The following is a 26,410-nucleotide window of genomic DNA, read 5'->3' as shown; positions in this document are numbered from 1 at the left end:
TATAGACCTTCCTCCGTAAACTGTTATCTCTGGTATTATTTTCTTGTATTTTACCCTGTCTAATTTGTGGACTGTGAGGAGCAACAGATCATATGAATGAATCATCTCATTCAAAAGCAATGACAAGATGGTAATCATCATTATAAAGCAGGTTCTATGAGTCTTTGAACAGTATGAGGTATTTGTATTCTAGGACCAAAATCACCACTAAAACTATTTCTAAGGTACTGATGACTGTCTAGGCTCCGTTACTTTCTTCTCTCCAGTCTCACCTACTAAAATAATTAACCTAAGGTTATTTATTCCCATATGAGTGTCTAAACTCCCAAAGGAATGGTGATTTTCAGGCCCTCTCTTCAGGCCAATCACATATATTTAGTTTGTTCTGAGAACCACATAGTCTGGCCCTCCTACTTCATCACTAACCACCACCCTTGCTTAACATTTCTAAGCCTGGAGACCAGGGCCGTCTCCCAGAGGCATTTTCTAGCTTTCAAGCTTCTTTTTATGTTTTTTTTTTTATTATTATGAACAAAAATTCAGAAGGAGAAAAAACAATCTGCTATAGCAATACCTAGAGCGAAAACCTGGGCCTTCATTGCTATTTTTAGGGGTTTTATAATTCTATTTTGTAAACATTTATTGAGAAGTTGCTTATATGCCAGGTACTGGAAATACAAAGGTGAAAAAGTATATATAGCCTGTGGTTAAAGTACTCAGAATCTGTTGAGGGAAGCAGGCACATGATTCAGAGAGATAATTATTAGAAAAATTAGATTTAACAGAGATTTCAGAACATAAATAAGATAGCAATTAATTTTGTCCTGGTTGGGAGTGGGCTGGGACAGGGTGGTTGGGGGGGGCAGTCTAGGAAATTTACAGAAAACCGAGAACACTGAATCTAGGTCTTAAAGAATGGGTGTAAATACACAAGGAAACATAACAAAGACCCAATGATAGGAAAATGAACGGTATGTTCAGGGGGCTTTCATTTTGTGTTCCCCTTCTCTACCACCCCAGCTCCATCTTCCCCCCAGCCTGAAGAGCCCTAAACTGCCTCCTAGGACATCTTCCAACTTCCTGTTTACCTTTTCCCCTCCTCAAGCCTTCCTCCCCAGGCCCTCACCCTCAAGTGGGAATATGAAGGGAAGCCAAGGATGAAACTGTTTCTTCATCTGCACCTCCCTCCTCAAACACTATAGCTTAGAAGCCCCCAAAATGATTTAAAATAATGTCAGCAAGAAAGGGACTAAGATTTGCACTACTGTGAAAATATCCACAGAAACAAACTAGAAAAGAACCCAGAGAAATGAAAAGGCCAGAGGTTTAGAGTGGCAGAAAATATACGCCTTTTTTTCTTTTTACTATTTTTGCCAAAAGGCTAATTCTTATTTTTAAAAAGTTTGAATAATGTATTTTTATTTAATTTACATTGCTTTTCCTAATTAATGACCTTGATAAAAGATGAACTATGGAAAGGATTTGGCTCGGTGTGGCCTCTCAAACAGTGAGGGGCATGTGTGGCATGACAGTAAGACGGCTTAAGTTTGTTCTTCCTTGGGGTCCTCACAGGAGAAGGCATTGAACCAAATGCAGATTCTGTTCCAATTCCCATATTCTTGGAGCTCATTTAACATGAGTTGCTGGTTTCTGTTTCAAATGAAATAAATTTTTCAAATGTTCCAATATCCATTTTTCCTATTTTTAATTTACAGCTATATTCAACTGTGGCAAACACGAAAGGGTCAGAATGAGAAGAACAGTGGCCTATTTTTTAATACGTGAAGCTCTGGCCCTGACAATTTATAAATGATAAGATTTTAGAAATAGTGTCAACTTAAAAACAAAAACATCTACAGTTAACAATTTGTGGACTGCTGGTGCATAAATTTACAATTCCACTGGTTTTCTTGCACTGGAATTTTCCTCAATATTAATCTTGTATTAAATGAACATATTATTATCATGGACAACCATCACCACTCACCACCAATGCTACCTCTGCAATTTACTGAATACCTGATACTTTCTAGACATCAGTTCATTCAGTCATCATAGAATCCTGTGAAGTATGTCATAGAATCCCTGTTTACAGATGAGGAAACAAGGGGCCTGGAAGGATAAAGTAATTTGCCCAAGATTGCACAGCTAGTTGGTGTCAGAACCTGAACTTGAAAACTGTATCTATTTGATTCCAAACTTTTACTCTTCCCCATATGCCCTATTTCTCACCACACATTTACCGGGAACCTCCTTCATACCTGCCTTGACTCCAGGGAACTCACCCCTGAGAAGCTGAGGCGAAAGGAAGGGTAGACTGTTTGCTGTGCTAATGAGATGGGATTTTTGTCTCAAACCCTGACACAAATTTGTTTCTTAGATTATCAACTTATCCCTGATGGGCACAGCTTACACTTGAGTATTTGAGTACTGGTGGAACAGATGCCATGTAACAAAATAATTAAAATCCCAAAAGGTAAGTGGCTAGTGTGACTTTTTATATAGGTCCTATCGTGGCCGGGCGCGGTGGCTCACGCCTGTAATCCCAGCACTTTGGGAAGCCGAGGCGGGCGGATCACGAGGTCAGGAGATCGAGACCACGGTGAAACCCCGTCTCTACTAAAAATACAAAAAATTAGCCGGGCGTGGTGGCGGGCGCCTGTAGTCCCAGCTACTCGGAGAGGCTGAGGCAGGAGAATGGCGTGAACCCGGGAGGCGGAGCTTGCAGTGAGCCGAGATTGCGCCACTGCACTCCAGCCTGGGTGACAGAGCGAGACTCCGTCTCAAAAAAAAAAAAAATATATATATATAGGTCCTATCGTGAAAAGTGAGTCATCCATCATTTTATACTTCCGTATCTCTAACCCACTTTTTTCAGAATATTTACAGCTTTCTCCAACCCCTCCTGTGATAACACTTGGCGTTGTCCCTACCCAAGGGAATAAACTGAAACGCAGGAAAGGTGGTGGAAACAATCAAAGCGGAAAAGGCATTAGTGAACAAGCTCTGAGACTTCTCAGATGTTTTTTTTTCCTCTTGCCAAGGAGAGACACTGGATATATTTTCCATGTTCCAAATGTTGCCAAATACCCTCCCCACAATGTGGCACCAGAATTGCAAAAACACATATTCAAATGCAAATAGGGTAAAAGCCCCAGATGCAGAACGTTAAGACTATTATATAATACAGTGAAATTATCATTTTTTCTCATCTCAAGATCTATCATTATAACCTCTGCAAGTGAGGATGCTTAATTGGCAAAGCTCCCAGAGGAGAGAGAGCATCACGGTGAGCCTCCTTCTGCATGCTGACTAAGTGTGGGCTGACTTGGCACCAATACAGAAACATCCACTTTATTCCAGTACAGGCTGCAATTACACCCTTCACTCAAAGTCTATTCACTGACAGTGACCATCACTCTGAGAGGCTGTTTTCTGGAGTGCTAAGTCCCCAATAGCTACAGTGAGCTACAAAATCATTGTGCATCCACAACAATTTCTTTAAGTTTTAGGATCTTTGTTTTGCTTTGTTTTTGGTCCTGCACTAAGTCTTCATCCTAAAGAAAATAAGGAAACTAACATTACTTTCTTGATGCTATCCATCAAGGTTCAGAGAAACCCCTCAATAAGTAAGTAATTATTTTTCTTCACTTTGCCTTCTGAGGTCGTCACATGTCCAAATATCTAATACATTTTCTTCTACCTCCCCTGCATCAGCCAAGACACAGATATCACTCTTTCAAAAGAAGACATGAAAATAACCTGCTTTGGATTCAGTCACATTACCCCAGGGATGGTGTATGGTCTCTCCACCCACCTCTGAAACTTACCTTTTGCATTTTGCTTTTGGTCCCGGCAATGCACCCTGCAATCCTCAGTTTTCATTAACAACTAATATCCACAAGCACTGGAGTATATTGCAGTTGGCTCAATCTTTCTAGAGCCCTAGACTGAATGTTAAGAAACAGGTGATTTTTTTCCCTTTCCACCTACTTTTATATTCACATAATCTTTCAGTTTCTTTTCTTTACAATGTCTATTTTTGATGATTTTAAAAGAAGTACATGCCTCTTGTAGAAATTTTGGAAAAGAGAAAAGTATACAGAGAAAAATAAAAATAGTTTTTAAAATTCTGTCACCTGAAGGCAACATTGATAAAGATTTTTATGTATTTACTTTAGTTGTTCTTCGGTTTATTTGCCTGTGTGAATTCTGCAAATAGAAATAATATTGAACATAACAGTTTTGCATCTTGCTTTTATTTACACTATGGAAATCAAAGGTTGTGAGGAATATTTTTTTAGAGGAAGAGAAAGAGTCAGGGAAGGAGGAGCAGGAGAAAGAAGCAGCTGGGAGGAGGAGGAGAATCTCTCAGCAGCATTATAGACCTGCTGAGGATTAGCAAGAATGAATCTAGAGTCTTCTCAGTGCGGTTTTATAACATACTAACACAATACTCATAGAATCCTCTAGGATTTTAAAATAAAATTGACTAAGGGTTACCAAGCCGGGAGATTGTTAAGGCAGTTAGGGATTCTAAAGCAGCGTTGAGAACATGATTCAAAGAGCTGACCCTGACGTCTAGGTTCAGTATGGAGGTGAATAAAGAGCAGATGGCCTGGAAGATACAGAGAGTTGAGGAACTGGAATACATGACGAGGTAAACAACATTCAGAAAGAATGAGGAAGTGGGAGACTTGACCTGTGGTCAAGAAGTATAATTTCAGCATTACGGATCCTAAGGGTGGAAAATCTGGAAGAAAGATGAGCTACAAAAGATGGCTGTGCTTATAGCATACTGAAGTGAATTCGAGTTAAGGCTATGTCAGGTCAAGGTATAACAGTGATGTATGTTCATGCCTAGTGACCCCTCTAGAATGTCAGTCTCTGGAAGGGAGGACTTTTAGATCATTGACTATCATCTGTCCAGCATTAAAGAAGTCTAGATCATAGGAATTTGTTGCGTATTTCTTTTTTTTTCTTTTCCCGTAAGTGAGGAAACAAGACGCATATTTCTTAAACAATGATAAATACAATCTGAATGTATAATGGCGTCAAGTTTGATAACCTGTTGTATCCGTTCTACAATAAGGAGACAACCACCAAACAGATACTCCCATCGGCCTTTTGGGGAATGTTCTCTGGAAAGCTCTTAATAGATGACCTTCTAAGTGCTAGAAACAATGTTAGATGCCGAAGTCTTATAGACAAAAACATTTCATTCTGCCGATAAACTTGGAGTATGGAAAATACCAAGTTAACCAACTAGCTACGTGCTACAACAGAGTAGGCAGAGCGTGTTCTGGCTGCAGAAAACACCCAGATCTAGGTTCCAAAAATAATTCCAAAAGGAGATACTTCTGAATCTAACCTCTGAAGGGTACACAAAGTTATCCCAGCAAAGGCAAGGCTAGATATGTAGGTGGGAACAACTGGTATATTAAGGCCCACTCATAATAATTTTAGCTCAGGGTGAATTAAGTCGCAATGACTCTCCAACCAGCTCCCCGGGTCTGCTGACAATAATGCTGCTCCTGTGTGCCAGTAACCTGAAAATCTCCAAGTAATACAAGAAAGTTATACACAGAAAACCTCCAAGTAATACATAGAAAAACCTAAAACCAACTCAATTCCAAACTTTACATGTTGTCATTTGGTAGACACAAATGTGAACTTCTTCCTGCAATAAAAACCTATGTTGGCTTAGTTTAAAAGCAGCATATAAAGGATGTTGCCCATAATCCCCTAACCAAACACGGCATCTATTTTCTCTTTTCTCCGTCCTTGTAATAGACATCCTAGTAGGTATACATAGTTTTGATGTAATTTACATCTACCTTTTACTTTCTTATGTTAAAATTTTCTGTTTATTATCATTTCAGGAAACGTTTCAGGATAGTAATAGAGATAAACAGCAACGGTGAAGCATTTTACCCTAGAGATGGGTAAAAGTTGGAAATGTTGCTATTGATTCACCTAGATTATGCTACTTTATGTCGGTGTGCCTCAGTTTCCGCCTTTGCAATACAGGGATTCAGGTCTTGAAAAAGATATTTAAATTGAATGAAATATCCTTCTTATGAGACTACAACTTTAAGTAATTTGCAATGTACTTTCAAGAACTGGAAATGTTGACATAGTTATTCTACTTCTGAACACCTATCATTCAAAAAATTATGCTGTGGAAGAAGATGCTTTATGCACCTAGATATTTATCAAGTATTATTTATAATAGTTAAAAATTGGAAGTCTGCATCCTTTGGGTTAGGGGTAATGATTTAAAAGATACTGTAAATCCACAGCACGTTATTCTACATTATGAATGATAATATACCACATTATGAAGCGGAAAATAACTTCATTCTTAAATTGTGTGAAATGCTAGAAATTATTCAATTCTCTCTGTGAGTCAATGCTTTCTTTTTTTTTTTTTTTTCCGACAGAGTCTTGCTCTGTCACCCAGGCTGGAGTGCAGTGCCGTGATCTCGGCTCACTGCAACCTTCACTTCCTGGGTTCAAGCAATTCTCATGCCTCAGCCTCTCGATTAGCTGGGATTACAGGCACCCCCCACCATGCTCACTAATTTTTGTATTTTTAGTAGAGATGGGGTTTCAACATGTTGGCCAGGCTGGTCTCGAACTCCTGACCTCAAGTAATCCTCCTGCCTCGGCCTCCCGAAGTGCTGGGATTACAGGCGAAAGCCACTGTGCCCGGCCAGTCAATGCTTTCTATATGTCAGAAGTTATTGCTTCTTTACATCCTTTCCACCATGACCATGGTAAGAAGACACTAGTTGCAAGTTACCTCTTCCCTCACTGGCCTTGGAAAAAACAAGAAAGAAAGATGCTTCTGTGGAATGTAACAAGAAGAAAAGGACTGAAGATAATGAGACAGACTAAGGAAAGATGAATCACAGGCTGTGAAAGTGCTATGAAAATAAAATATTATTATTATACAATTCATTATAAATAGTCTATGACTAATTTAGCACTTTAGCCATAAGGGTTCAGAAAAAGAAATTCAGATCATGCTTGTCTTGCTGGCCACAGAACTCAGAAAATGCTCTGAGACAGAGGAAAACAAGTCCTCAGTGCATTTGAGTGTTTTAAAATAGAATCACATAGAGCCACCTTGGGTCAATATGACATCTCTTGTATTCTGGACTTTCTTCTAACTTTAAATGCTATTTGAATTTTTGCCAGAGACAACTTGTGGAATGTTCTGAGCCCAGTTTGGAATTTTATTTATAAAATGGGGGGTAGATTTCAATAGAAGTAGTGTCCTGGGGCATCCACTGAATGGATGGATACTCCACCTAGCCTTGAAAATATGATCCCTTGGCCGGGTGCGGCGGCTCAAGCCTGCAATCCCAGCACTTTGGGAGGCCGAGGCAGGCGGATCATGAGGTCAGGAGATCGAGACCATCCTGGCTAATACGGTGAAACCCCGTCTCTACTAAAAATACAAAAAAAAAAATTAGCCGGGCGTGGTGGCGGGCGCCTGTAGTCCCAGCTACTCGGGAGGCTGAGGCAGGAGAATGGCGTGAACCCGAGAGGCGGAGCTTGCAGTGAGCCGAGATTGCACCACTGCACTCCAGCCTGGGGGACAGAGAAAGACTCCGTCTCAAAAAAAAAAAAAAAAAGAAAAAAGAAAATATGATCCCTCAGCCACAGTCAGGTGAGCCTCCCAGGATGGGGAGGGCACCATGAGGAGTCACTTATCCTTTCTGAGACAAAAACAACCGCTTCCCAGTCTTTAGGTATTTTAAACAAAGTCTTAGCATGTAGCTGAAAGAAATGGGGGTTGGGGAAGTCAGGTCCAGACTGATCTAGCATGTGGAAAACAAGCAAGTGGGAGTGAAAGCATTGATTCTGGAAAATTCCCCAAGCCAAAATCCAAGTATAGGCCCATTTAAAAGTAGACCAGAGTTGCCAAGGCAGAATTTCCTTCTTAAAATTCGGATAATTAGTTGCTAGCAGTGCTGAATATTAAACAGGAAATTCACCTTCCAAAGATGTTTCAATAATAGAATTATGAAAACAAGCATTTTCCTAATATGAAGTGTTACATGCAAAGCACCAGCACCATAATAAGTAAAGGTATTGGAATTAACTAGGCCTTCGTACAACACATACTAGTTGTGTGAACACCAGCAAATCACTTAACCATTTTAACCTCAGTGGCCATAATATATCTCTGGTTGTAACTATGTCTTTGTAAACAGAACTCTCTACTGACTCACCATGAATTCAAAGAAAAATAAATGTCCCTGATTCCTCTAGGCTAAACATTTATATAGAGAAAAACAAATTCAAATAAGCTATCAATGGAGATCTGTTAAGTACAATACAGCTGTGGTAAATGGACACCTTGTCTTGCCTGAAGGCTGTACTCCAGAAAAGAAACAAAGTCAAAATTCTTAAATTTTGAAACCAGATCATTAATTTTCTTGAATGTTACTTCCATTTTCCAAATTTTCACAGATACAGCAGGCAAATGCAATTAATGCTTACATTTTATTAAATCAAATTGCAGGGGAATAGAAAACAAAACAAAACAGACTAATTTGCTTTCCTTTTCTAACCTTCAGTCTTCTAGGTTGCCCTTAAACATTTCTAGTTCACTGTTTTCTTGAGTTATGTGTTCAGGGAAGTTGTATAAGGTTCATGTATGATTCACCTGATGTTTACTCAGCTTTCTCATATGCCAGAACCCAGAACACTTCCACTGAAATGGAGAAGAGAATTAGTAATGACTTTTTCAGCATTGAACGATGTGGTAGCCTAAAATAATGGCCTTATAAGAATGTCCACATTCCTAATCCCCAGATCCTATGTATATGCCACTTTCCATAGCAAAAGAGGGCTTTGCTGATGTGATTAAAGATTTTGAGATGAGGAGATTATCCTGGATTATCTGGTTGGGTCCAGTGTAATCATAAGAGTCCTAGTAAGAGGGACACTGGAGGGTCAGAATGAGCAAAGGAGGTGTGATGATAGAAGCAGAGGCCAGTGATGGCATTGCTGGAAGGGGCTATGAACCCGGAATGTGGGCAGTCTCTAGAAGCCATGAAGGGCAAGGAAAAAAATTCTCCTTAAAAGCCTCTAGAAGGAGCACAGTCCTGCTGATACCTTGGTTTTAACCTAGGAAACCAAATTTCAGACTTCTGACCTCCAGAACTTTAAGCAGTATATTTGCATTGTTTTAAGCCACTAAGTTTGTGGTGATTTGGCCAGGCGCAGTGGCTCACGCCTGTAATCCCAGCACTTTGGGAGGCCGAGGCGGGTGGATTACTTGAGGTCAGGAGTTTCAGACCAGCCAGGCCAACATGGTGAAACCCCATCTCTACTAAAAATACAAAAATTAGCTGGGTGTGGTGCCATGTGCCTGTAATCCCATCTACTTGGGAGGCTGAGGCAGGAGAATCCCTTGAACCCGGGAGGCGGAGGTTGCAGTGAGCCAAGATTGCACCACTGCACACTAGCCTGGGCGACAGAGTGAGACTCCATCTCAAAAAAAAAAAAAAAAAAAAAAAAGCGTTTGTGGTGATTTGTTACAACAGCAATAGGAAATTAATACAAACAGTAATCCTGAAGTACTGATAATCTTTAAAGCAAGAAGGTGTAGGGAGTTGCTAGTCCAGACAGGTGGATGCTAAAAATGTAGAGCAGTAGAAGCTGTTTGCCTGGTTGACACTGGACCTGCCAGGTGAGAAAACCTCCCCTCATCATCAAGTTCTTCATCAGCTCCATGAGCTTATTCTTTTGACAACCCTTGCCCTGTTCACGGAAATAAATCTGAAAGCTGGTGACCAAATCAGCTTTTTGTAACGCCAGTGTATTCATAGAAAATTTGCTATTCCAGAGCCAATCATGCTTTGTCCAAATGATTTAACCAATGAGTTTGGCAACAGTCAGGTAACAGCCCCAGCGGGTAGGGGGAACCTTTCCATTGAGCTGTAGAGGCGCAGATGATGTGTAGCTGGGAGTAGAGCACATCTAACTTTGAGAACTAAAATATCAAGCACCTTGTCCTTTGTGGGTAAATTGAGCAAGTAGCTAGCTTCAGAAACAAGTCATAAACTGAGTCACCTATAAAACTCTGCTAAAATAAAGTAAAAGCATAGATTTTGGAATTAAACAGTTCAAGGCTATATTTCTTTCTTAGCTGTGTGTGTCACTCTGGGAAAATTATTTAATCTTTCTAAAGTTCAATTTCCTTTTCTTAAAAATGAGTATAACATTTACCTCATAGGGTTGTAAGGATTAGGTGAATTAAGTATTCAAAGAGATTAGCACACAATGAAAGCTTAATAAATGTTATCAATTATGGTTAATTTTTATTCTTTCAATCCCCTATCCACCTTGTACCCAGAGCAGCCAATGCGTAGCTCTGCCTTAGTGTCTCTCTATTAAAATTACAGATGATGAGAATGTAAAGCCTGCAAAGGCAGAGACCCAGTCTCATTCATTGCATTCATTGTTTTATTCTTAGCATCTAGCACAGTGTCTGGCCTGTTTGGGGCTCTCAAAATTTATTTATTTATTTTCGAGACAGAGTCTCACTATGTCACCCAGGCTGGAGTGCAGTAGTATAATCTCAGCTCACTGCAACCTCCGCCTCCCGGGTTCAAGGGATTCTCCTGCCTCAGGCTCCTAAGTAGCTGGGATTACAGGTGCAGGCCACCACACCCGGCTAATTTTTGTATTTTTAGTAGAGATGGGGTTTCAGCACGTTGGCCAGACTGGTCTCGAACTTCTGACCTCAAGTGATCCACCTGCCTTGGCCTCCCAAAGTGTTGAGACTCAGGTGTGAGCCATTGCACTCGGCCCTCAAATTTTTAATAAATGTTTATGAACTAATCTTTTTTTTTTTTTTTTCTTTTTTGAGACGGAGTCTCGCTCTGTCGCCCGGGCTGGAGTGCAGTGGCGCAATCTCGGCTCACTGCAAGCTCCACCTCCCAGGTTCACGCCATTCTCCTGCCTCAGCCTCTCCGAGTAGCTGGGACTACAGGCGCCCGCCACCGCGCCCGGCTAATTTTTTGTATTTTTAGTAGAGACGGGGTTTCACCGTGGTCTCGATCTCCTGACCTCGTGATCCGCCTGCCTCGGCCTCCCAAAGTGCTGGGATTACAAGCGTGAGCCACCGTGCCCGGCCTTATGAACTAATCTGATCTGTGAGTTAGGAAGGATCTGAGATGTCAGCCATGATCTGTGATGTCAGCCATGATCTGTGATTATAGGATTTTCCCAACTGTGACCCATTAGGTGGAGAATAAATTCAGTGAATCAGAGCCAACATTTTATTTTTAAAGAAAAAGAATAGAATAGCAAATATCAGAGTGCAAAACACATAGTAAAGTATTGCTACAAGAAACTTTGTTACATATGTAAGTGTACTTGGTTGCAATGTAAATATATTACTTATTGTGAGTAGTGGTTAAAAAAAAAATGTGAACATTCCAAATGTTCCACCTTGCCAGCATTTGCTATTTTCTATCTTTTTAATTTCAGCCATTCTGATATGTATATAGCAGCATGGTGTTGTGGTTCTAATTTGCATTTCCCTGATAACTAGTGATGTGGAGCACCTTTTCACTATGTTCCCCCCTTTGGATACCCCCTTTTTTTTTTTTTTTTTTTTTTAAGACAGAGTCTCGCTCTGTTGCCCAGGCTGGAGTGCAGTGGCGCGATCTCTTGACTCACTGCAAGCTCCACCTCCCAGGTTCAGGCCATTCTCCTGCCTCAGCCTCCCAAGTAGCTGGGACTACAGGCGCCTGCAACCACGCCCGGCTAATTTTTTGTATTTTTGGTAGAGACGGGGTTTCACTGTGTTAGCCGGGAGGATCTCGATCTCCTCATCTAGTGATCTGCCCGCCTCGGCCTCCCAAAGTTCTGGGATTACAGGCGTGAGCCACCGCGCCCGGCCTGGATACCCTCTTTAGAAATCTCTTAAAAAAAAAAAACAATCTGGCAGTATTTACTAAATCTGAACATGCATTTCCTATTACCCAGAAATCATACTTCTACTTATTTACTCAACAGAAATGTGTACATATGTTCATCAAAAGACCTGTACAGAAATGTTCATAGCAACACTGTTTATAATAGCTCCAAACTGGAAATTCCCCAAGTGCCTATTAAGAATAGAATGGACAAATAAATTTGATATATTTATACACAATAGAAGCCTGTTTAAAAGCAAGAATAAATGGACTACAATACCATATAACAGTATAGAACTCCAAAAGCAAAAGATTGAGTGAAAGGAGCCACATACGAAAGAGTACATAGTGTATAATTTCATTTACATAAAGTTCAAAACTAGGCAAAATTATTCTATGGTGTTAAAAATTAGGATAATGATTATCCTTGGAGTCATCAGGAGGGTTTCAGGGATGCTGGTAACGTTCCCTTTCTCTATCTGAATGCCCATCCCATGAGTATACTCAGTTTGTCAAATTAATTAGACTGTAAATATATAATTTGTGATTTTTCTGAATCATTTCTGAATTTGTCTGAAATTGTTACATGTAAATATAAAATTTTTAAAACTTAATAAATAATACTTTTTTCTTCAAGTGTGAAAAACACTGACAGAGAGCAAAAAGCCCTGATACACTCACTGGCATCACCATCAAGTGGTCATCTAGCCTTTGCCTGAGTAACTCCAGAATCAACAATCTCTTTACTGCCCAGGGAGCCAACTTGTTAGAAAGCTTTTTTTTTTTTTTTTTTGAGACATAGTCTCGCTCTGTCGCCCAGGCTGGAGTGCAGTGGCGCGATCTTGGCTCACTGCAAGCTCCGCCTCCCGGGTTCAGGCCATTCTCCTGCCTCAGCCTCCCAAGTAGCTGGGACTACAGGCGCCCGCCACCGTGCCCGGCTAATTTTTTGTGTTTGTAGTAGAGACGGGGTTTCACTGTGTTAGCCAGGATGGCCTCAATCTCCTGACCTCGTGATCCGCCCCCCTCGGCCTCCCAAAGTGCTGGGATTACAGGCGTTAGCCACTGCGCTCGGCCCTTTTTTTTTTTTTGAGGCGGAGTTTCGCTTTTGTTGCCCAGGCTGGAGTGCAATGGCGTGATCTTGGCTCACCACAACCTTCTCCTCCCGGGTTCAAGCGATTCTCCTGCCTCAGCCTCCCGAGTAGCTGGGATTACAGGCATGTGCCACCACGCCCAGCTAATTTTGTATTTTAGTAGAGTTGGGGTTTCTCCATGTTGGTCAGGCTGGTCTCGAACTCCCGACCTCAGGTGATCCGCCTGTCTCAGCCTCCCAAAGTGCTGGGATTACAGGCATGAGCCACTGCATCCGGCCAGAAAGTTTTTCTTTACACTGAACCATAACTTGGCTCCCCACAACTCTCTTGCATCAGTTGTTCTGTCCTCCTAAGAGATTCTAAAGTGATTCAATCCCTCTACCACCAATAGCTCTTCGGAAATTTGAAGGAAGCTACCACATCCTCCCCACTCCCAGTCGTCATTTCTCCAGACTCAGGAGTCCCAGGTCCTTTGGCCATCCCTCAAGGCATGGCTTTGAGTTCCCTCCTGTCTCTTGATTGTACTTATTTTATCTAATGATGCCCAGAACTAAGCACAGTCCTCTCAGAGAGGCCCAAGAAGAGCAGAAAGGAGCCAAAAGTAGAATCATCACTTTTGATCTAGACAGAATCTAGACAGCCTACTCTGTCAACAAACCCTAAGCTTCAATTTGCTCCTTCTTTAATATTCACATTATACTATTCACTCCTGTTGAGCTTAATAATCAACTAAAAGCACCCAAGTCTTTTGCATAAGCCCCAAATTTACCTTCTGTGTTTGTACCCTCTTCACTCTCTCAGGAGTCAGAGCGCTCATTTGGCCCCACCCCAATTCTCCAAAGCTAAATCCTGCAGATGGAAGCGTATCTGTTATAGAGACACCGCTGGAATAGTCTCCCTACCCTCCCACTCACTAAAAAACAGAAACGAAGTCTTTGTCTCAACACATGGTCTCTTATCCTTACCCTTTCCTTGAATGGGGCTTCATTTTAAAGTGTATCTTGGGGAATGACTGGAAGAAAACGCAGTTTCACAGGCCATCTCCAAAATCTGACCTAAAAGCCAACTGTTGCCCGGCCTCAATAAAGCCTGAGCAGTATGGTGCCCTGATCTCTCTCCTTCTCCATTCCTCCCCCAAGTGGGCTCCAACTGGAGGTTGTGGAGATGAGTACTGCCGGGCTCTGCTCACTCAGTCCCTTTGCCTTTGTGTGAGTAGTGAGAGATGAGGCTGAGAAGGAAAACGTGGCAGGGTGAGAATAAACCTGATATTGTTCAAAGCATGTGACATCAAACATATCTCTCAAGAAGACCTACTGGAATCCCTCTAGCCACAGGAACAAGGAAACGACAGAGAAACATTTCTACAGAAAGTTCCAGGCAGCTTCCCTGGGTATTTTTAACATCAGGACTCGGTGGAGGGGAGATTCATTAAGCAAAGGAAACCCCAGAAAACAGAACATGTGAAAATGACCAAGAGAGGTGGGCTGGGAACTAGGCAGGGCGAGGCGACAGAAAAGGGAAGCTGTCACGGGGCCCTGGTGGTGAGGGGCGACCTCTCCCCAAGGGCGCTGGGGGAGGGGAGGGAGGAGGACCACCAAGTCCGGAGTGCGGCGAGAAGGAAACAGCCCACCTACCTCGTCCAGGTCTGCTCCATTTTCCAGGCTCTTTCCTTAGTCTCAGGGCGCTCCTCACCCGGGAGGGGAAGCAGCCTGGGAAAATGAGAAGCCTTGCCCACGAATCTCCAGCGCAAAAAGCAGCAGCTTTTTCCTCCCCAGCTCCTTCCTTCTGCGTCGGCGGCGAAGAGAGAGCTCTGCTCCCTGCTTTTTTAGAAAACGGATTTGACGTGGCCGAACCTGCGGCTAGCCGTGCGACCGGCACAAGGGAGGGACTGTTCTCAGTAGGAGGCTGAGCGGCGCGGCGCCCGGGGCTGTTTCGTGAGCTGGAGCCAGCGGCTGCCCGGGCGGCGGTGCGCGCACTCTCCAGGCTGAGACACGACTGGCTGGCACGAGTTGCTCGGCACCAGCTGAGCTGTCAACTGCGAGCGGAGGCGGGGCTCCCGACAACCAGTGTGCTCGGGGCAGAATCGGCCCAGGTTGCACGCCCCCTGAACCACCCTCGCGTCTCCCCGACCCCTCTCTCGCTGGCTCAGATGAATGATGACGGCAGAGGGCAGGGAGCTTAGAGGACGCCATACCAAGCCCCGTCCCTCGCCCATCCCAACGAAGGGCTTCGAATACAATCAACCAACTACAGGAAGAATTTGTAGAGGTTTTCCTGTGTGTCTGCATCGCCCCACCCACAGGTAACCCCAGAGCCAGAGATGGAGTCTAGGAAGGTTTAGGAGCAATCCCGGCTGAATGCAGATATATACCCTACGTGGTCATGGAACACGGTGTTATATTCCTAGAGATGTGACATGCCAGTTTCACCATTAATCTAGGGACAGGACCCTTCATCAGGAAGGGAAGCATCCCAACAAAACCTTACAGCCTTATTAGCTGCCTACATCTCAGACATCTCCCGTTTTAGGGTATTCTACCTCCTCGTTTTTCAGTTTCGCCAGCAACTGGGCTCTACCAACAGCTTCAAGGAGCGAGAAGCTTCCTGACTCCCAGAACACTAGAAAAGCCTCAAGACAGTAGCCATCAGGACATAGACACTCCCTTGTGACTGTTTTAAGATCATGGAAAAGGGCTCTTTGGAGATGGCATTGCCTCAGGCCCTGTACCATGTACTTATGCATCAAGATTTAAACAAGGCAGACATACTATAATTAGAGTGCTTGCCGCCCTGAAGCTCCTTTTAAGCTTTCAAATAAGACCGTTTTATTAAATGGCATAATGACTGTTATTATTAGCATTATCACTGACCTTTTTTTTATTTGCAAAAGACTTTATAGTGCCCACATGTGGCAATGTTAATTTCATTGTACTTGTTTCAAAGATGACAAATTTCAGACCCCAAGAGGCCCAAAGTCTCGGCTAAGGTTCTGATACAGGCTGTGTTCTCCATTGGATGGCCCCAAAGATATGTTCCCTGAATTTCTAAAGATACGACCCACAAGACTTCTCCAGGATGAATTTATTCTTTCAGGCCTCCTAGGCATTTAACTCAGGAAGAACCTGGCATGCCTGGGTATTGGTGAGACTGTGGGGAGTCTGTATTCTTGGGGCAACCTGTCATCTGTCTTTTATCTCTTGGATTGGTTCCCCTACATACTAGTACAAAGTAGGGGTGGGGAGGGGAGGATAAAAAAACATTCGAAGGTTTAGCACAACTGTCTAAAAGGCCCCTAGTCTAGGCTCCTCCAACACTTGATTTATTGGTAGGACCACACTGCTCCAGAGCTCAAAATGTTACCAGGAAAAATTTCAAGGTCCAGTTTGATCTTAGACAAGGCTCACAGGCCACCTGTCTTGAAAAGAATATCCTGTTGCCTCTGATGGGGGGAAAGAAAAGGCAGGGAGAGTCAGATTTCCATCCTTCATACCAAAGTTGGGGCTATATTTAGCTTTGTCTCAAATCAAATTATGGGCTACCGAGTTGTGGAGAGGAACTCTGTCTACAGGCAGCTCACTGGATTCAAGAGATGATAGCACTAACTAGGTGAGTGTGGGGTCTCAGAAGTGACGCTAGAGAATATGCTCATGTATTTTTAAAATAACTTTTTTCAAAAGTTTATAGCACATTCATTGTAAAAACATTTGAAAAAATACAGAAAGTTATATAGATTACTCAGAATACCCAGGGATCTTCAATATTAAAAATGTGTTGCATTTTTTTCCCACTCTTTAAAAAACGCATCTTTTAATCCAAACACCAACTCTTTCTTACACACATGGGTATATTCTTGAGAAGATAAATTTCCTTGTTGTTTAAAAATTATACTTATTATCAAAAGAACAATTTTTTTGGGTTAGATTTCAGAAGAAAAATATTCACCCATATAACCACTGCTACAGCACAAATGTTTAAATTTCTCCAAATTCCCTTTAGTCATTATCTATATATATTAAATATCTATTTACATAATTATGATTACAGCTTAGGTATATGTTTATATGCTCCTTCTTTCACTTAGTAAATATTTGTCCATGTTGTTAGGGAAAGTTCGTAGTTACTATTCTAATGATTGTACAATATTTTATAATATTAGTAGAACCATAGATTACTTAAAATATTCTATTATTACATAGTTATGCTATTTCTGATATTAGACTGTTATAAATAATGCCTTAATGAAGAGCTTTCTGCCTTTATCATTCTACTTTTTTGAATTATGCTATGGTTTGAATGTATGTATGCCTTCGAAATTCATACATTGGTACTTAATACCAAGTGTTATAGTACTACAAGGTGGGGCCTTTTAGGAAGTGATAAGGCATGAACACTCCACTCTCATGAATGGGATTAGTGCTCTTATAAAAGAGGTTGAAGGGATTATTCTGGTCCCTTTTGTCCTCTGTTCCTCCAGCCTTGTGAGGACACAGCTTCTGTGGCAACAAGGAACCATCTTGGGAGCAGAGCACAAGCTCTTCCAGACACTGAATCTGCCCACACCTTGATCTTGGCCCAGCCTTCAGAACTGTGAGAAATAAATTTCTATTATTTACAAATTATCCAGTCTAAGCTATTTTGTTATAGCAGCAGGAATGGACTAAAGACGATTTTCCTGGGATAAAAGGACTTTCTAATTTTATTATCTTAGCCTCAAAAGCACTAGAAATTCTCCTTTTAATTTTTTTCCTTATTTAATTTGTAAATAATTGGATAGTTATATTTTAGATTTATATCTAGCTAGTATATAAATAATGTAACACCATCTCATTTTGCTTTACATTTCTTAGAATACTAGCTAGTAAGGTCTTATTTCATATCCTTTCTTGGAAACCATATCTGTAGTAGCTATTCTCATGAAATCCTTGTGTTGAGTCACTGTATTGGTCATCTTTTTGCTGAAACAATGCTGCTTAACAAAGAACTCCCCAATCTCAGTATTATACAACATACATCCATTTCTCCCTCAAGGATCTATAGTTTAGGTATGCATTGGTTTAAGTCTGTCATTTTCATGGCAGAGTGCAGGAGTGCAAGAGAGTTGGCAGAGACTCATGATGACTGGTCTCTGCTCAGAACTGGCACACTCTTGCTTCTGCCATTTTCCATTCACCAAAGTAAGTAATATGGCCAAGTCCAAAGTCATTGGTGCAGAAAAGTACAGTCTGCTCACAGAGTGCAGGAGGGGAGAGTAAATATTTGTGGAACAATAATGCAATCCACCAGTCACTGTATGTGCTGCTTTCTCGCTTTTTGTTAAGCTTTTCTCCTTGTGGATACATGGTAATTTTATTCTTCCTCATCCCATTTTAACTTAGCTATGGCTTTTGAACAATGAAATGTAACTTGTTTCGTTGGCTGAAACGTGAGAGGAAGTCTCATGTGGCCACCTCTAGGTAGAACGCAGACATTTTTAAGAGCTAGTACGTAATTGGCCCTTTTCAGTTTCCACTGTTTTATTGATCCTTGAAGATCAATACATGCTAAGATGAAGCTTTCATCAATGTAGGTCCCTGAGTTACTGTGATGGTCAGAGCCTTCCTGCTAACCCTAACTGAGCATGTAGAATGAGCACGAAATTCATTTTTATTGTATTAAGTTACTGAGATTTGGGGATTATTTATTACTGGAGCATAATCTGGCCTATCCTAACACATTGCTTTTTATTCCCATTATGCAACGAAGGATTGTTATGTGTGTGTCTGCTCTCAGTTTTCTGGCTTAGAACTCAAATAACCTGGGTAAATGATGTTGATAAATTAAACTATTCATTTTATTCTTTCCTGAGGGCACTGCTCTTAGTTTGGTCAACTGATTGTGCTTCAGGGAATACCTGAATTGATGATAAGGGACAAAAAATTGGAAGGTGTCACAGTCTTTACAGTTAGCTCCAAATATTCCAATGATACTTTTACCTTTCATTCAGTTTTTTAAATTCATTTTCCTTTTCTTCTCTCCAACTTGTTTCTGGGTAAAAAGGACTATTGATGTTGATATAGTTTACTGCATAATCTATACATCAATAATAAAAATAGCTATGTCTAATATATTTTTGCCAGATCCTCCTCTAACAATTTTGTGTGTACTAACTCTTTTCATCCTCGCAGCAGTCTTTTGAGGTAGGCTCTAGTTAATGCCCGCTTTACAAATGACTAATGTGGAGCACAGGGAGGTAAATTATACTGCCTACATTCACAAAGCTGATCGATGGCAAAGCGGAGATTTGAAACCAATCAGTTTTGTTTCAGAATGGCCTGCCTAACCATTTTGAGTACTGCTTCCCTAATTTTGACAATTAACATTCGCTGGGACTTAGATAGGAGGACAATATGTCTGCAACACGTTTCACTTCAGTGATCCCTGTGATCACTTGGTTAGTCAGAACATGATGTCTTCTTGATCCATCACAGCTCCATGTCTGTCTCTCTAACCTTGGGTTTAAAAAACAAATGTCCTTTCCAGGCAAAGAGGCATCATTATGAGATCAAGGATACAGTGTCTGTAGTAGATTAAAGATGACCACAAATTACTTGCTACTTCTCCCACTGAGAGGTGGAATCTAATTCTCCTCCCTTTAATATGGGCTACCCTTAGAGACTTACTTGACTAATAGAATACAGCAGAAGAGATGTCTGACTGACCAGGCTAGGTAAGTAAGAAGCCTTGTAGCTTCCATGTTAGACTCTTGGGATATGTCTTCTAAGGCCTGGATAAGCTGCTGGATAAGTCAAACTACCATGCTAGATAAACCATGTGCAGGCTGGGCGCGGTGGCTCACGCCTGTAATCCCAGCACCTTGGGAGGCCGAGGCGGGCGGATGACGAGGTCAGGAGATCGAGACCATCCTGGCTAACACGGTGAAACCCCGTCTCTACTAAAAATACAAAAAATTAGCCGGGCGAGGTGGCAGGCGCCTGTAGTCCCAGCTACAAGGGAGGCTGAGGCAGGAGAACGGCATGAATCCCGGGGGGCAGAGCCTGCAGTGAGCCGAGATCGCGCCACTGCACTCCAGCCTGGGTGAAAGAGCGAGACTCCGTCTCAAAAAAAAAAAAAAAACAAAAACCATGTGCAGAGGCCATGAGACCACATGACAAGGGGAGGGGCCTAGCTGAGCACAACAACCAGCAGTTCCCATCAGGGCGCCAGGCATTATGTGTGAAGCAGTCTTCCATTAGCTGGACACAACTGAGCAACCCTAACTGTGGCCACTATGGAATAAATTTGCCCTGCTGAACCATGCTAGAATTATTGATTACCAAAATGATGAGGTACAATAAATTGCTTATTGTGCTAAGTTTTGGAGTAGTTTACTAAGTAACAATAGATAACTGGAACTAAATTTGGTATCTGAAAGTGGACTTTTGCTATAACAAAAACTGAAAACAAATGGCAATGACTTTGTACCTGGTTGCCACAGCTAGAAAGGCCTCGAGAAAAATGTTAGTGAATACTGGAAGGACATCGAGGAGACTGCTAGAGAGACTGAAGGACAGTAAAGAAAATACTATGGGGGGTGGCTGAAAAAATGACCTGTGTTATGTAGTCGCAGAAAGTTTTCGTCTTTGATAATGTGGGAAAATAGAAAAGGTGCCCAATGAATGGGAGGATCTGGCTAAGGAGATTTTCAGCAGAATTTCAAAAGTACAAAGAGGTTTCTTTTAGCCACATTATTATAAGGTATTGCTAAAAAAAAAAAAAAAAAAAAAAAAAAAAGTGGGCTACAAAAGGAGCCATTTGGTTTTTAAGCAGAATTTAGAGGAATTATAAAGAGGCAGGACTTGCTGTGTTCAGAAGAGATCGGATGCATTCAGGGCGGCATGGCCGTAGACTTTGCTGGGTTCAAACATCAAACTGCTTCTCATCCTCAATCTCTCTAGACAGGAAAAGCTTTCAAAATAAGAAATGGCTTCAGGGCAAAAATAAATTCCAAGATGTGACAGCCAGACCCATGATTAAGACCTCGATTAAGGTGGTGCCTCATATATCCTTTCAGTTAAACAAAAAGGCCTCTACAGTCTTGGGCAATGTACCTCTCCATTGGACAAAAGAGTTTCTAAGAATTTTAAGGTTCTGTTATCCCACGTCAGACTCACAGGTAGTCCAAGCAAGGTGAAAAAGCTGGCTTCAGAATTAAATGTGGGCGTGGCTTTTGCCTAGTAGAGTTGGTTATCAATTAGTATATAAGATGCCTCAACATTTTTAAGTGAATTATACCAGCACGGACTGACTGAAAATGATGAAGAGAGTACAGAGTGAAAAGATGCCTTTGGACCCTCAACCTGCCTCAGAGAAGCAGGCTGAGAAAGTTACCTAGCCAAAAACAAGGATTACTTCTTAGGGAAAAAGAAGAATGACTCGAAGAATGGAACCAAGAGCCCAGAGGACTGATGGAGAGCCAGAGAGAATCATTCCCAGGAGCAGGACTGGGCCCTAATCAAGGAACTGGTCATATGTACTCAGCTAGATTTCAAAATTGCTATGGACTACTGACCGCTGTATGCCTCTGTTCTCTGACTCTTTGAATGGGAGTGTCTATTATGGTTATCATATCTCTGTCCCATTGTTTCCTGGGTGTGAGAGCCCCAGTGACTTCAGATCAAGGGGAACTATACTCAAGGAGCTGAGTGCCAGGAGCCTCATCATCACCTGAATTTGAGTTAGATGGTGAGAAAGTGGACTTCTAGGCTGATGCAGTAAATGTCAGGAAACTTTTGAGGGCTTTAGGAGAGTGTGAGTTTATTTTGCTTGTGGTAATAATGTCTGTGGCCAGAGGAAAAGGAATGTGGTAGATTCAAGATGGCTACAAATTTTTGCTACTTCTGTCATTCAGAGGTAGAATCTAATTCTCCTCCCTTGGATCTGAGCTGGTTTTCATGACTTGCTTGGCCAATAGAATGCAGTTCTAGGCCATAAACTCCTGAACCTGAGCAATAAGAAACCTTGCAGTTTCCACTAGGCCTCTTGATATACTGAGCTGCCATGAAAGAAATTCGACTACCTGGCTGGAGCTATAGAGAGGAGAGGTCTTGAGGCCACCAGCAGTCCTCAAAGGCATCAGGCACAGAATATGAGTGAAGTTACCTGGGACCTCCAGAGCAGCCCCGCCTTCCACTGAATACCACCAAGTGACCCAGTCAATACTGCATGGGGAAAACAAATTGCTCAGCTGAGACCTGTCCAAATTACTGACCCACAAAATCATAAGATACAATAAAATGGTTGTTTTGAGCTACTGAATTTTGGGGTAGATTGTTTATACAGGATTAGATAACTGAGGCAATGCCTTAAAATGGACACTGTATTTCTGATGCATTATCTCATTCATTCATCCATTCAATAAGTAATTACTGTGAACCATTATGTGTCAGGCACTACTCTTTATTCTAGAGACACAGTAGTTTTAAAAAAGGCCAGCAAAGACCCTGTTTTCATGGAGCTTACAATCTACTGGTTTAGATAGATAATAAGTAGAGAAATAACTACAATATGCCAGATGGTGATAAGGGCAATAAAGATAAGTGAAGCATGTCAAGGGAGCATCCCAGCAAGACAACCCTCTTTTTATAGAAGAGAAAACAGAGTCTTAGAAAGATTAAATAATAGGCAGTAAGAGAAGCAAGTTCCCAGGTACAATGAAACTGGAGTTTCACTTGATGAAAAGCTGTTCAATAGAATTTATAAATTCAAATTGTTGTTTAGCACAACAGAAGAACCTAATAGGCAGAAGTGTGGCTTGGATGGATGTTCCTGACTACCCAGGCTGTCCAAGTAAACTGTTGTATATACAAGAATGAAAAGATCTGAGGTGGAGCCAAGATGGCCAAATAGGAACAGCTCCAGTCTAGAGCTCCCAGCGTGAGCGACGCAGAAGATGGGTGATTTCTGCATTGCCAACTGAGGTACCGGGATCATCTCACTGGGGAGTGTCGGAAAGTGGGTGCAGGACAGTGGGTGCAGCACACTCAACGTGAGCTGAAGCAGGAGGAGGCATCGCTTCACCCTGGAAATGCAAGGGGCCAGGGTATTCCCTTTCCTAGTCAAAGAAAGGGGTGACAGACGGCACTTGGAAAATCAGGTCACTCCCACCCTAATACTGAGCTTTTCCAACAGTCTTAGCAAACGGCACACCAGGAGATTATATCCCACACCTGGCTCGGAGAGTCCTATGCCCACAGAGCCTCCCTCATTGCTAGCACAGCAGTCTGAGATCAAACTGCAAGGCGGCAGAAAGGCTGGGGGAGGGGTGCCTGCCATTGCCAAGGCTGGATTGGGTAAACAAAGCAGCCCGGAAGCTCGAACTGGGTGGAGCCCACTGCAGCTCAAGAAGGCCTGCCTGCCTCTGTATACTCCACCTCTAGGGGCAGGGAATAGCCAAACAAAAGGCAGCAGAATCCTCTGCAGACTTAAATGTCCCTGTCTGACAGCTTTGAAGACAGTAGTGGTTCTCCCAGCATGCAGCTCGTGATCTGAGAATGGACAGACTGCCTCCTCAAGTTGGTCCCTGACCCCTGAGTAGCCTAACTGGGAGGCACCCCCCAGTAGGGGCAGACTGACACCTCACATGGCCGGGAACTCCTCTGAGACAAAACTTCCAGAGGAACGATCAGGCAGCAACATTTGCTGCTCACCAGTATCCGCTGTTGTGCAGCCTCCGCTGCTGATACCCAGGCAAACAGGGTCTGGAGTGGACCTCCAGCAAACTCCAATGGACCTGCAGCTGAGGGTCCTGACTGTTAGAAGGAAAACTAACAAACAGAAAGGACATCCACACCAAAACACCATCTGTACATCACCATCATCAAAGACCAAAGGTAGATAAAACCACAAAGATGGGGAAAAACAGAGCAGAAAAACTGGAAACTCTAAAAATCAGAGCGCCTCTCCTCCTCCAAAGGAACACAGCTCCTCACCAGCAACGGAACAAAGCTGGACAGAGAATGACTTTGACGAGTTGAGAGAAGAAGGCTTCAGATGATCAAACTACTCCAAGCTAAAGGAGGAAGTTCGAACCCATGGCAAAGAAGTTAAAAACCTTGAAAAAAAATTAGACAAATGGCTAACTAGAATAACCAATGCAGAGAAGTCCTTAAAGGACCTGATGGAGCTGAAAACTGAGGCATGAGAACTACGTGACGAATGCACAAGCCTCAGTAGCCGATTTGATCAACTGGAAGAAAGGGTATCAGTGATGGAAGATGAAATGAATGAAAGGAAGCGAGAAGAGAAGTTTAGAGAAAAAAAAATAAAAAGAAACGAACATAGCCTCCAAGAAAATGGGACTACATGAAAAGACCAAATCTACGTCTGACTGGTGTATGTGAAAGTGACAGGGAGAATGGAACCAAGTTGGAAAACACTCTGCAGGATATAATCCAAGAGAACTTCCCCAATCTAGCAAGGAAGGCCAACATTCAAATTCAGGAAATACAGAGAATGCCACAAAGATACTCCTCGAGAAGAGCAACTCCAAGACAAATAATTGTCATATTCACCAAAGTTGAAATGAAGGAAAAAATGTTAAAGGCAGCCAGAGAGAAAGGTCAGGTTACCAACAAAGGCAAGCCCATCAGACTAACAGCTGATCTCTCGGCAGAAACTCTAAAAGCCAGAAGAGAGTGGGGGCCAATATTCAACATTCTTAAAGAAAAGAATTTTCAACCCAGAATTTCATATCCAGCCAAATGAAGCTTCATAAGTGAAGGAGAAATATAATACTTTACAGACAAGCAAATGCTGAGTGATTTTGTCACCACTAGGCCTGCCCTAAAGGAGCTGAAGGAAGCACTAAACATGGAAAGGAATAACCAGTACCAGCCACTGCAAAAACATGCCAAATTGTAAAGACCATCGAGGCTAGGAAGAAACTGCATTAACTAACTAGCAAAATAACCAGCTAACATCATAATGACAGGATCAAATTCACACATAACAATATTAACCTTAAATGTAAATGGGCTAAATGCTCCAATTAAAAGACACAGACTGGCAAATTGGATAAAGAGTCAAGACCCATCAGTGTGCTGAATTCAGGAAACCCATCTCACGTGCAGAGACACACATAGGCTCAAAATAAAGGGATGGAGGAAGATCTACCAAGCAAATGGAAAACAAAAAAAGGCAGGGGTTGCAATCCTAGTCTCTGAAAAAACAGACTTTAAACCAACAAAGATCAAAAGAGACAAAGAAGGCCATTACATAATGGTAAAGGGATCAATTCAACAAGAAGAGCTAACTATCCTAAATATATATGTACCCAATACAGGAGCACCCAGATTCATAAAGCAAGTCCTTAGAGACCTAGAAAGAGACTTAGACTCCCACACAATAATAATGGGAGACTTTAACACCCGACTGTCAACATTAGACAGATCAACGAGACAGAAGTCAACAAGGATGTCCAGGAATTCAACTCAGCTCTGCACCAAGTGGACCTAATAAACATCTACAGAAATTTCCACCCCAAATCAACAGAATATGCATTCTTCTCAGCACCACACTGCACTTGTTCCAAAATTGACCACCTAGTTGGAAGTAAAGCACTCCTCAGCAAATGTAAAAGAACAGGAATTATAACAAACTGTCTCTCAAACCACAGTGCAATCAAACTAGAACTCAGATTAAGAAACTCACTCAAAACTGCACAACTACATGGAAACTGAACAACCTGCTCCTGAATGACTACTGGGTACATAACGAAATGAAGGCAGAAATAAAGAGGTTCTTTGAAACCAATGAGAACAAAGACACAACATACCAGAATCTCTGGGACACATTCAAAGCAGTGTGTAGAGGGAAATTTATAGCACTAAATGCCCACAAGAGAAAGCAGGAAAGATCTAAAATCGACACCCTAACATCACAATTAAAGAACTAGAGAAGCAAGAGCAAACACATTCAAAAGCTAGCAGACGGCAAGAAATAACTAAGATCAGGGCAGAACTAAAGGAAATAGAGACACAAAAAACCCTTCAAAAAATCAATGAATCCAGGAGCTGGTTTTTTGAAAAGATCAACAAAATTGATAGACCACTAGCAAGACTAATAAAGAAGAAAAGAGAGAAGAATCAAATAGACGCAATAAAAAATGATAAAGGGGATATCACCACCGAACCCACAGAAATACAAACTACCATCAGAGAATACTATAAACACCTCTACACAAATAAACTAGAAAATCTAGAAGAAATGGCTAAATCCCTCGACACATACACCCTTCCAAGACTAAACCAGGAAGAAGTTGAATCTCTGAATAGACCAATAACAGGCTCTGAAATTGAGGCAATAATTAATAGCTTACCAACCAAAAAAAGTCCAGGA

General features: G+C 41.9%; 1 protein-coding gene across 27 annotated transcripts in view; it reads right to left on the bottom strand.

Moving 5' to 3' along the window:
• The window catches only part of LOC129472117 (myomegalin), a 239,400-nt gene that overhangs the window by 187,507 nt on the left and 25,483 nt on the right, over positions 1–26,410 (bottom strand). For 11 of the 27 annotated variants that reach the window (XM_063625865.1, XM_063625864.1, XM_063625863.1 and 8 more), the window contains exon 1: positions 14,671–15,027. The exons of 12 other annotated variants lie outside the window; for them this stretch is intronic. In XM_063625865.1, coding sequence (XP_063481935.1) covers positions 14,671–14,690 — 20 coding nt within the window. In that variant the 5' untranslated portion in view covers positions 14,691–15,027. Of the gene's footprint in view, positions 1–14,670; positions 15,035–26,410 lie in introns of those variants that run through there. 4 more of the 27 variants (XM_063625875.1, XM_063625876.1, XM_063625860.1 and 1 more) reach the window with 3 other exon arrangements.

This window comes from Symphalangus syndactylus, chromosome 12 (assembly GCF_028878055.3).
Source record: "Symphalangus syndactylus isolate Jambi chromosome 12, NHGRI_mSymSyn1-v2.1_pri, whole genome shotgun sequence".
NCBI classification, from domain to species: Eukaryota; Metazoa; Chordata; class Mammalia; order Primates; family Hylobatidae; genus Symphalangus; species Symphalangus syndactylus.
The sequence above is the reverse complement of the archived record's forward strand: the minus strand, read 5'-3'. Positions and strand labels throughout refer to the sequence as shown.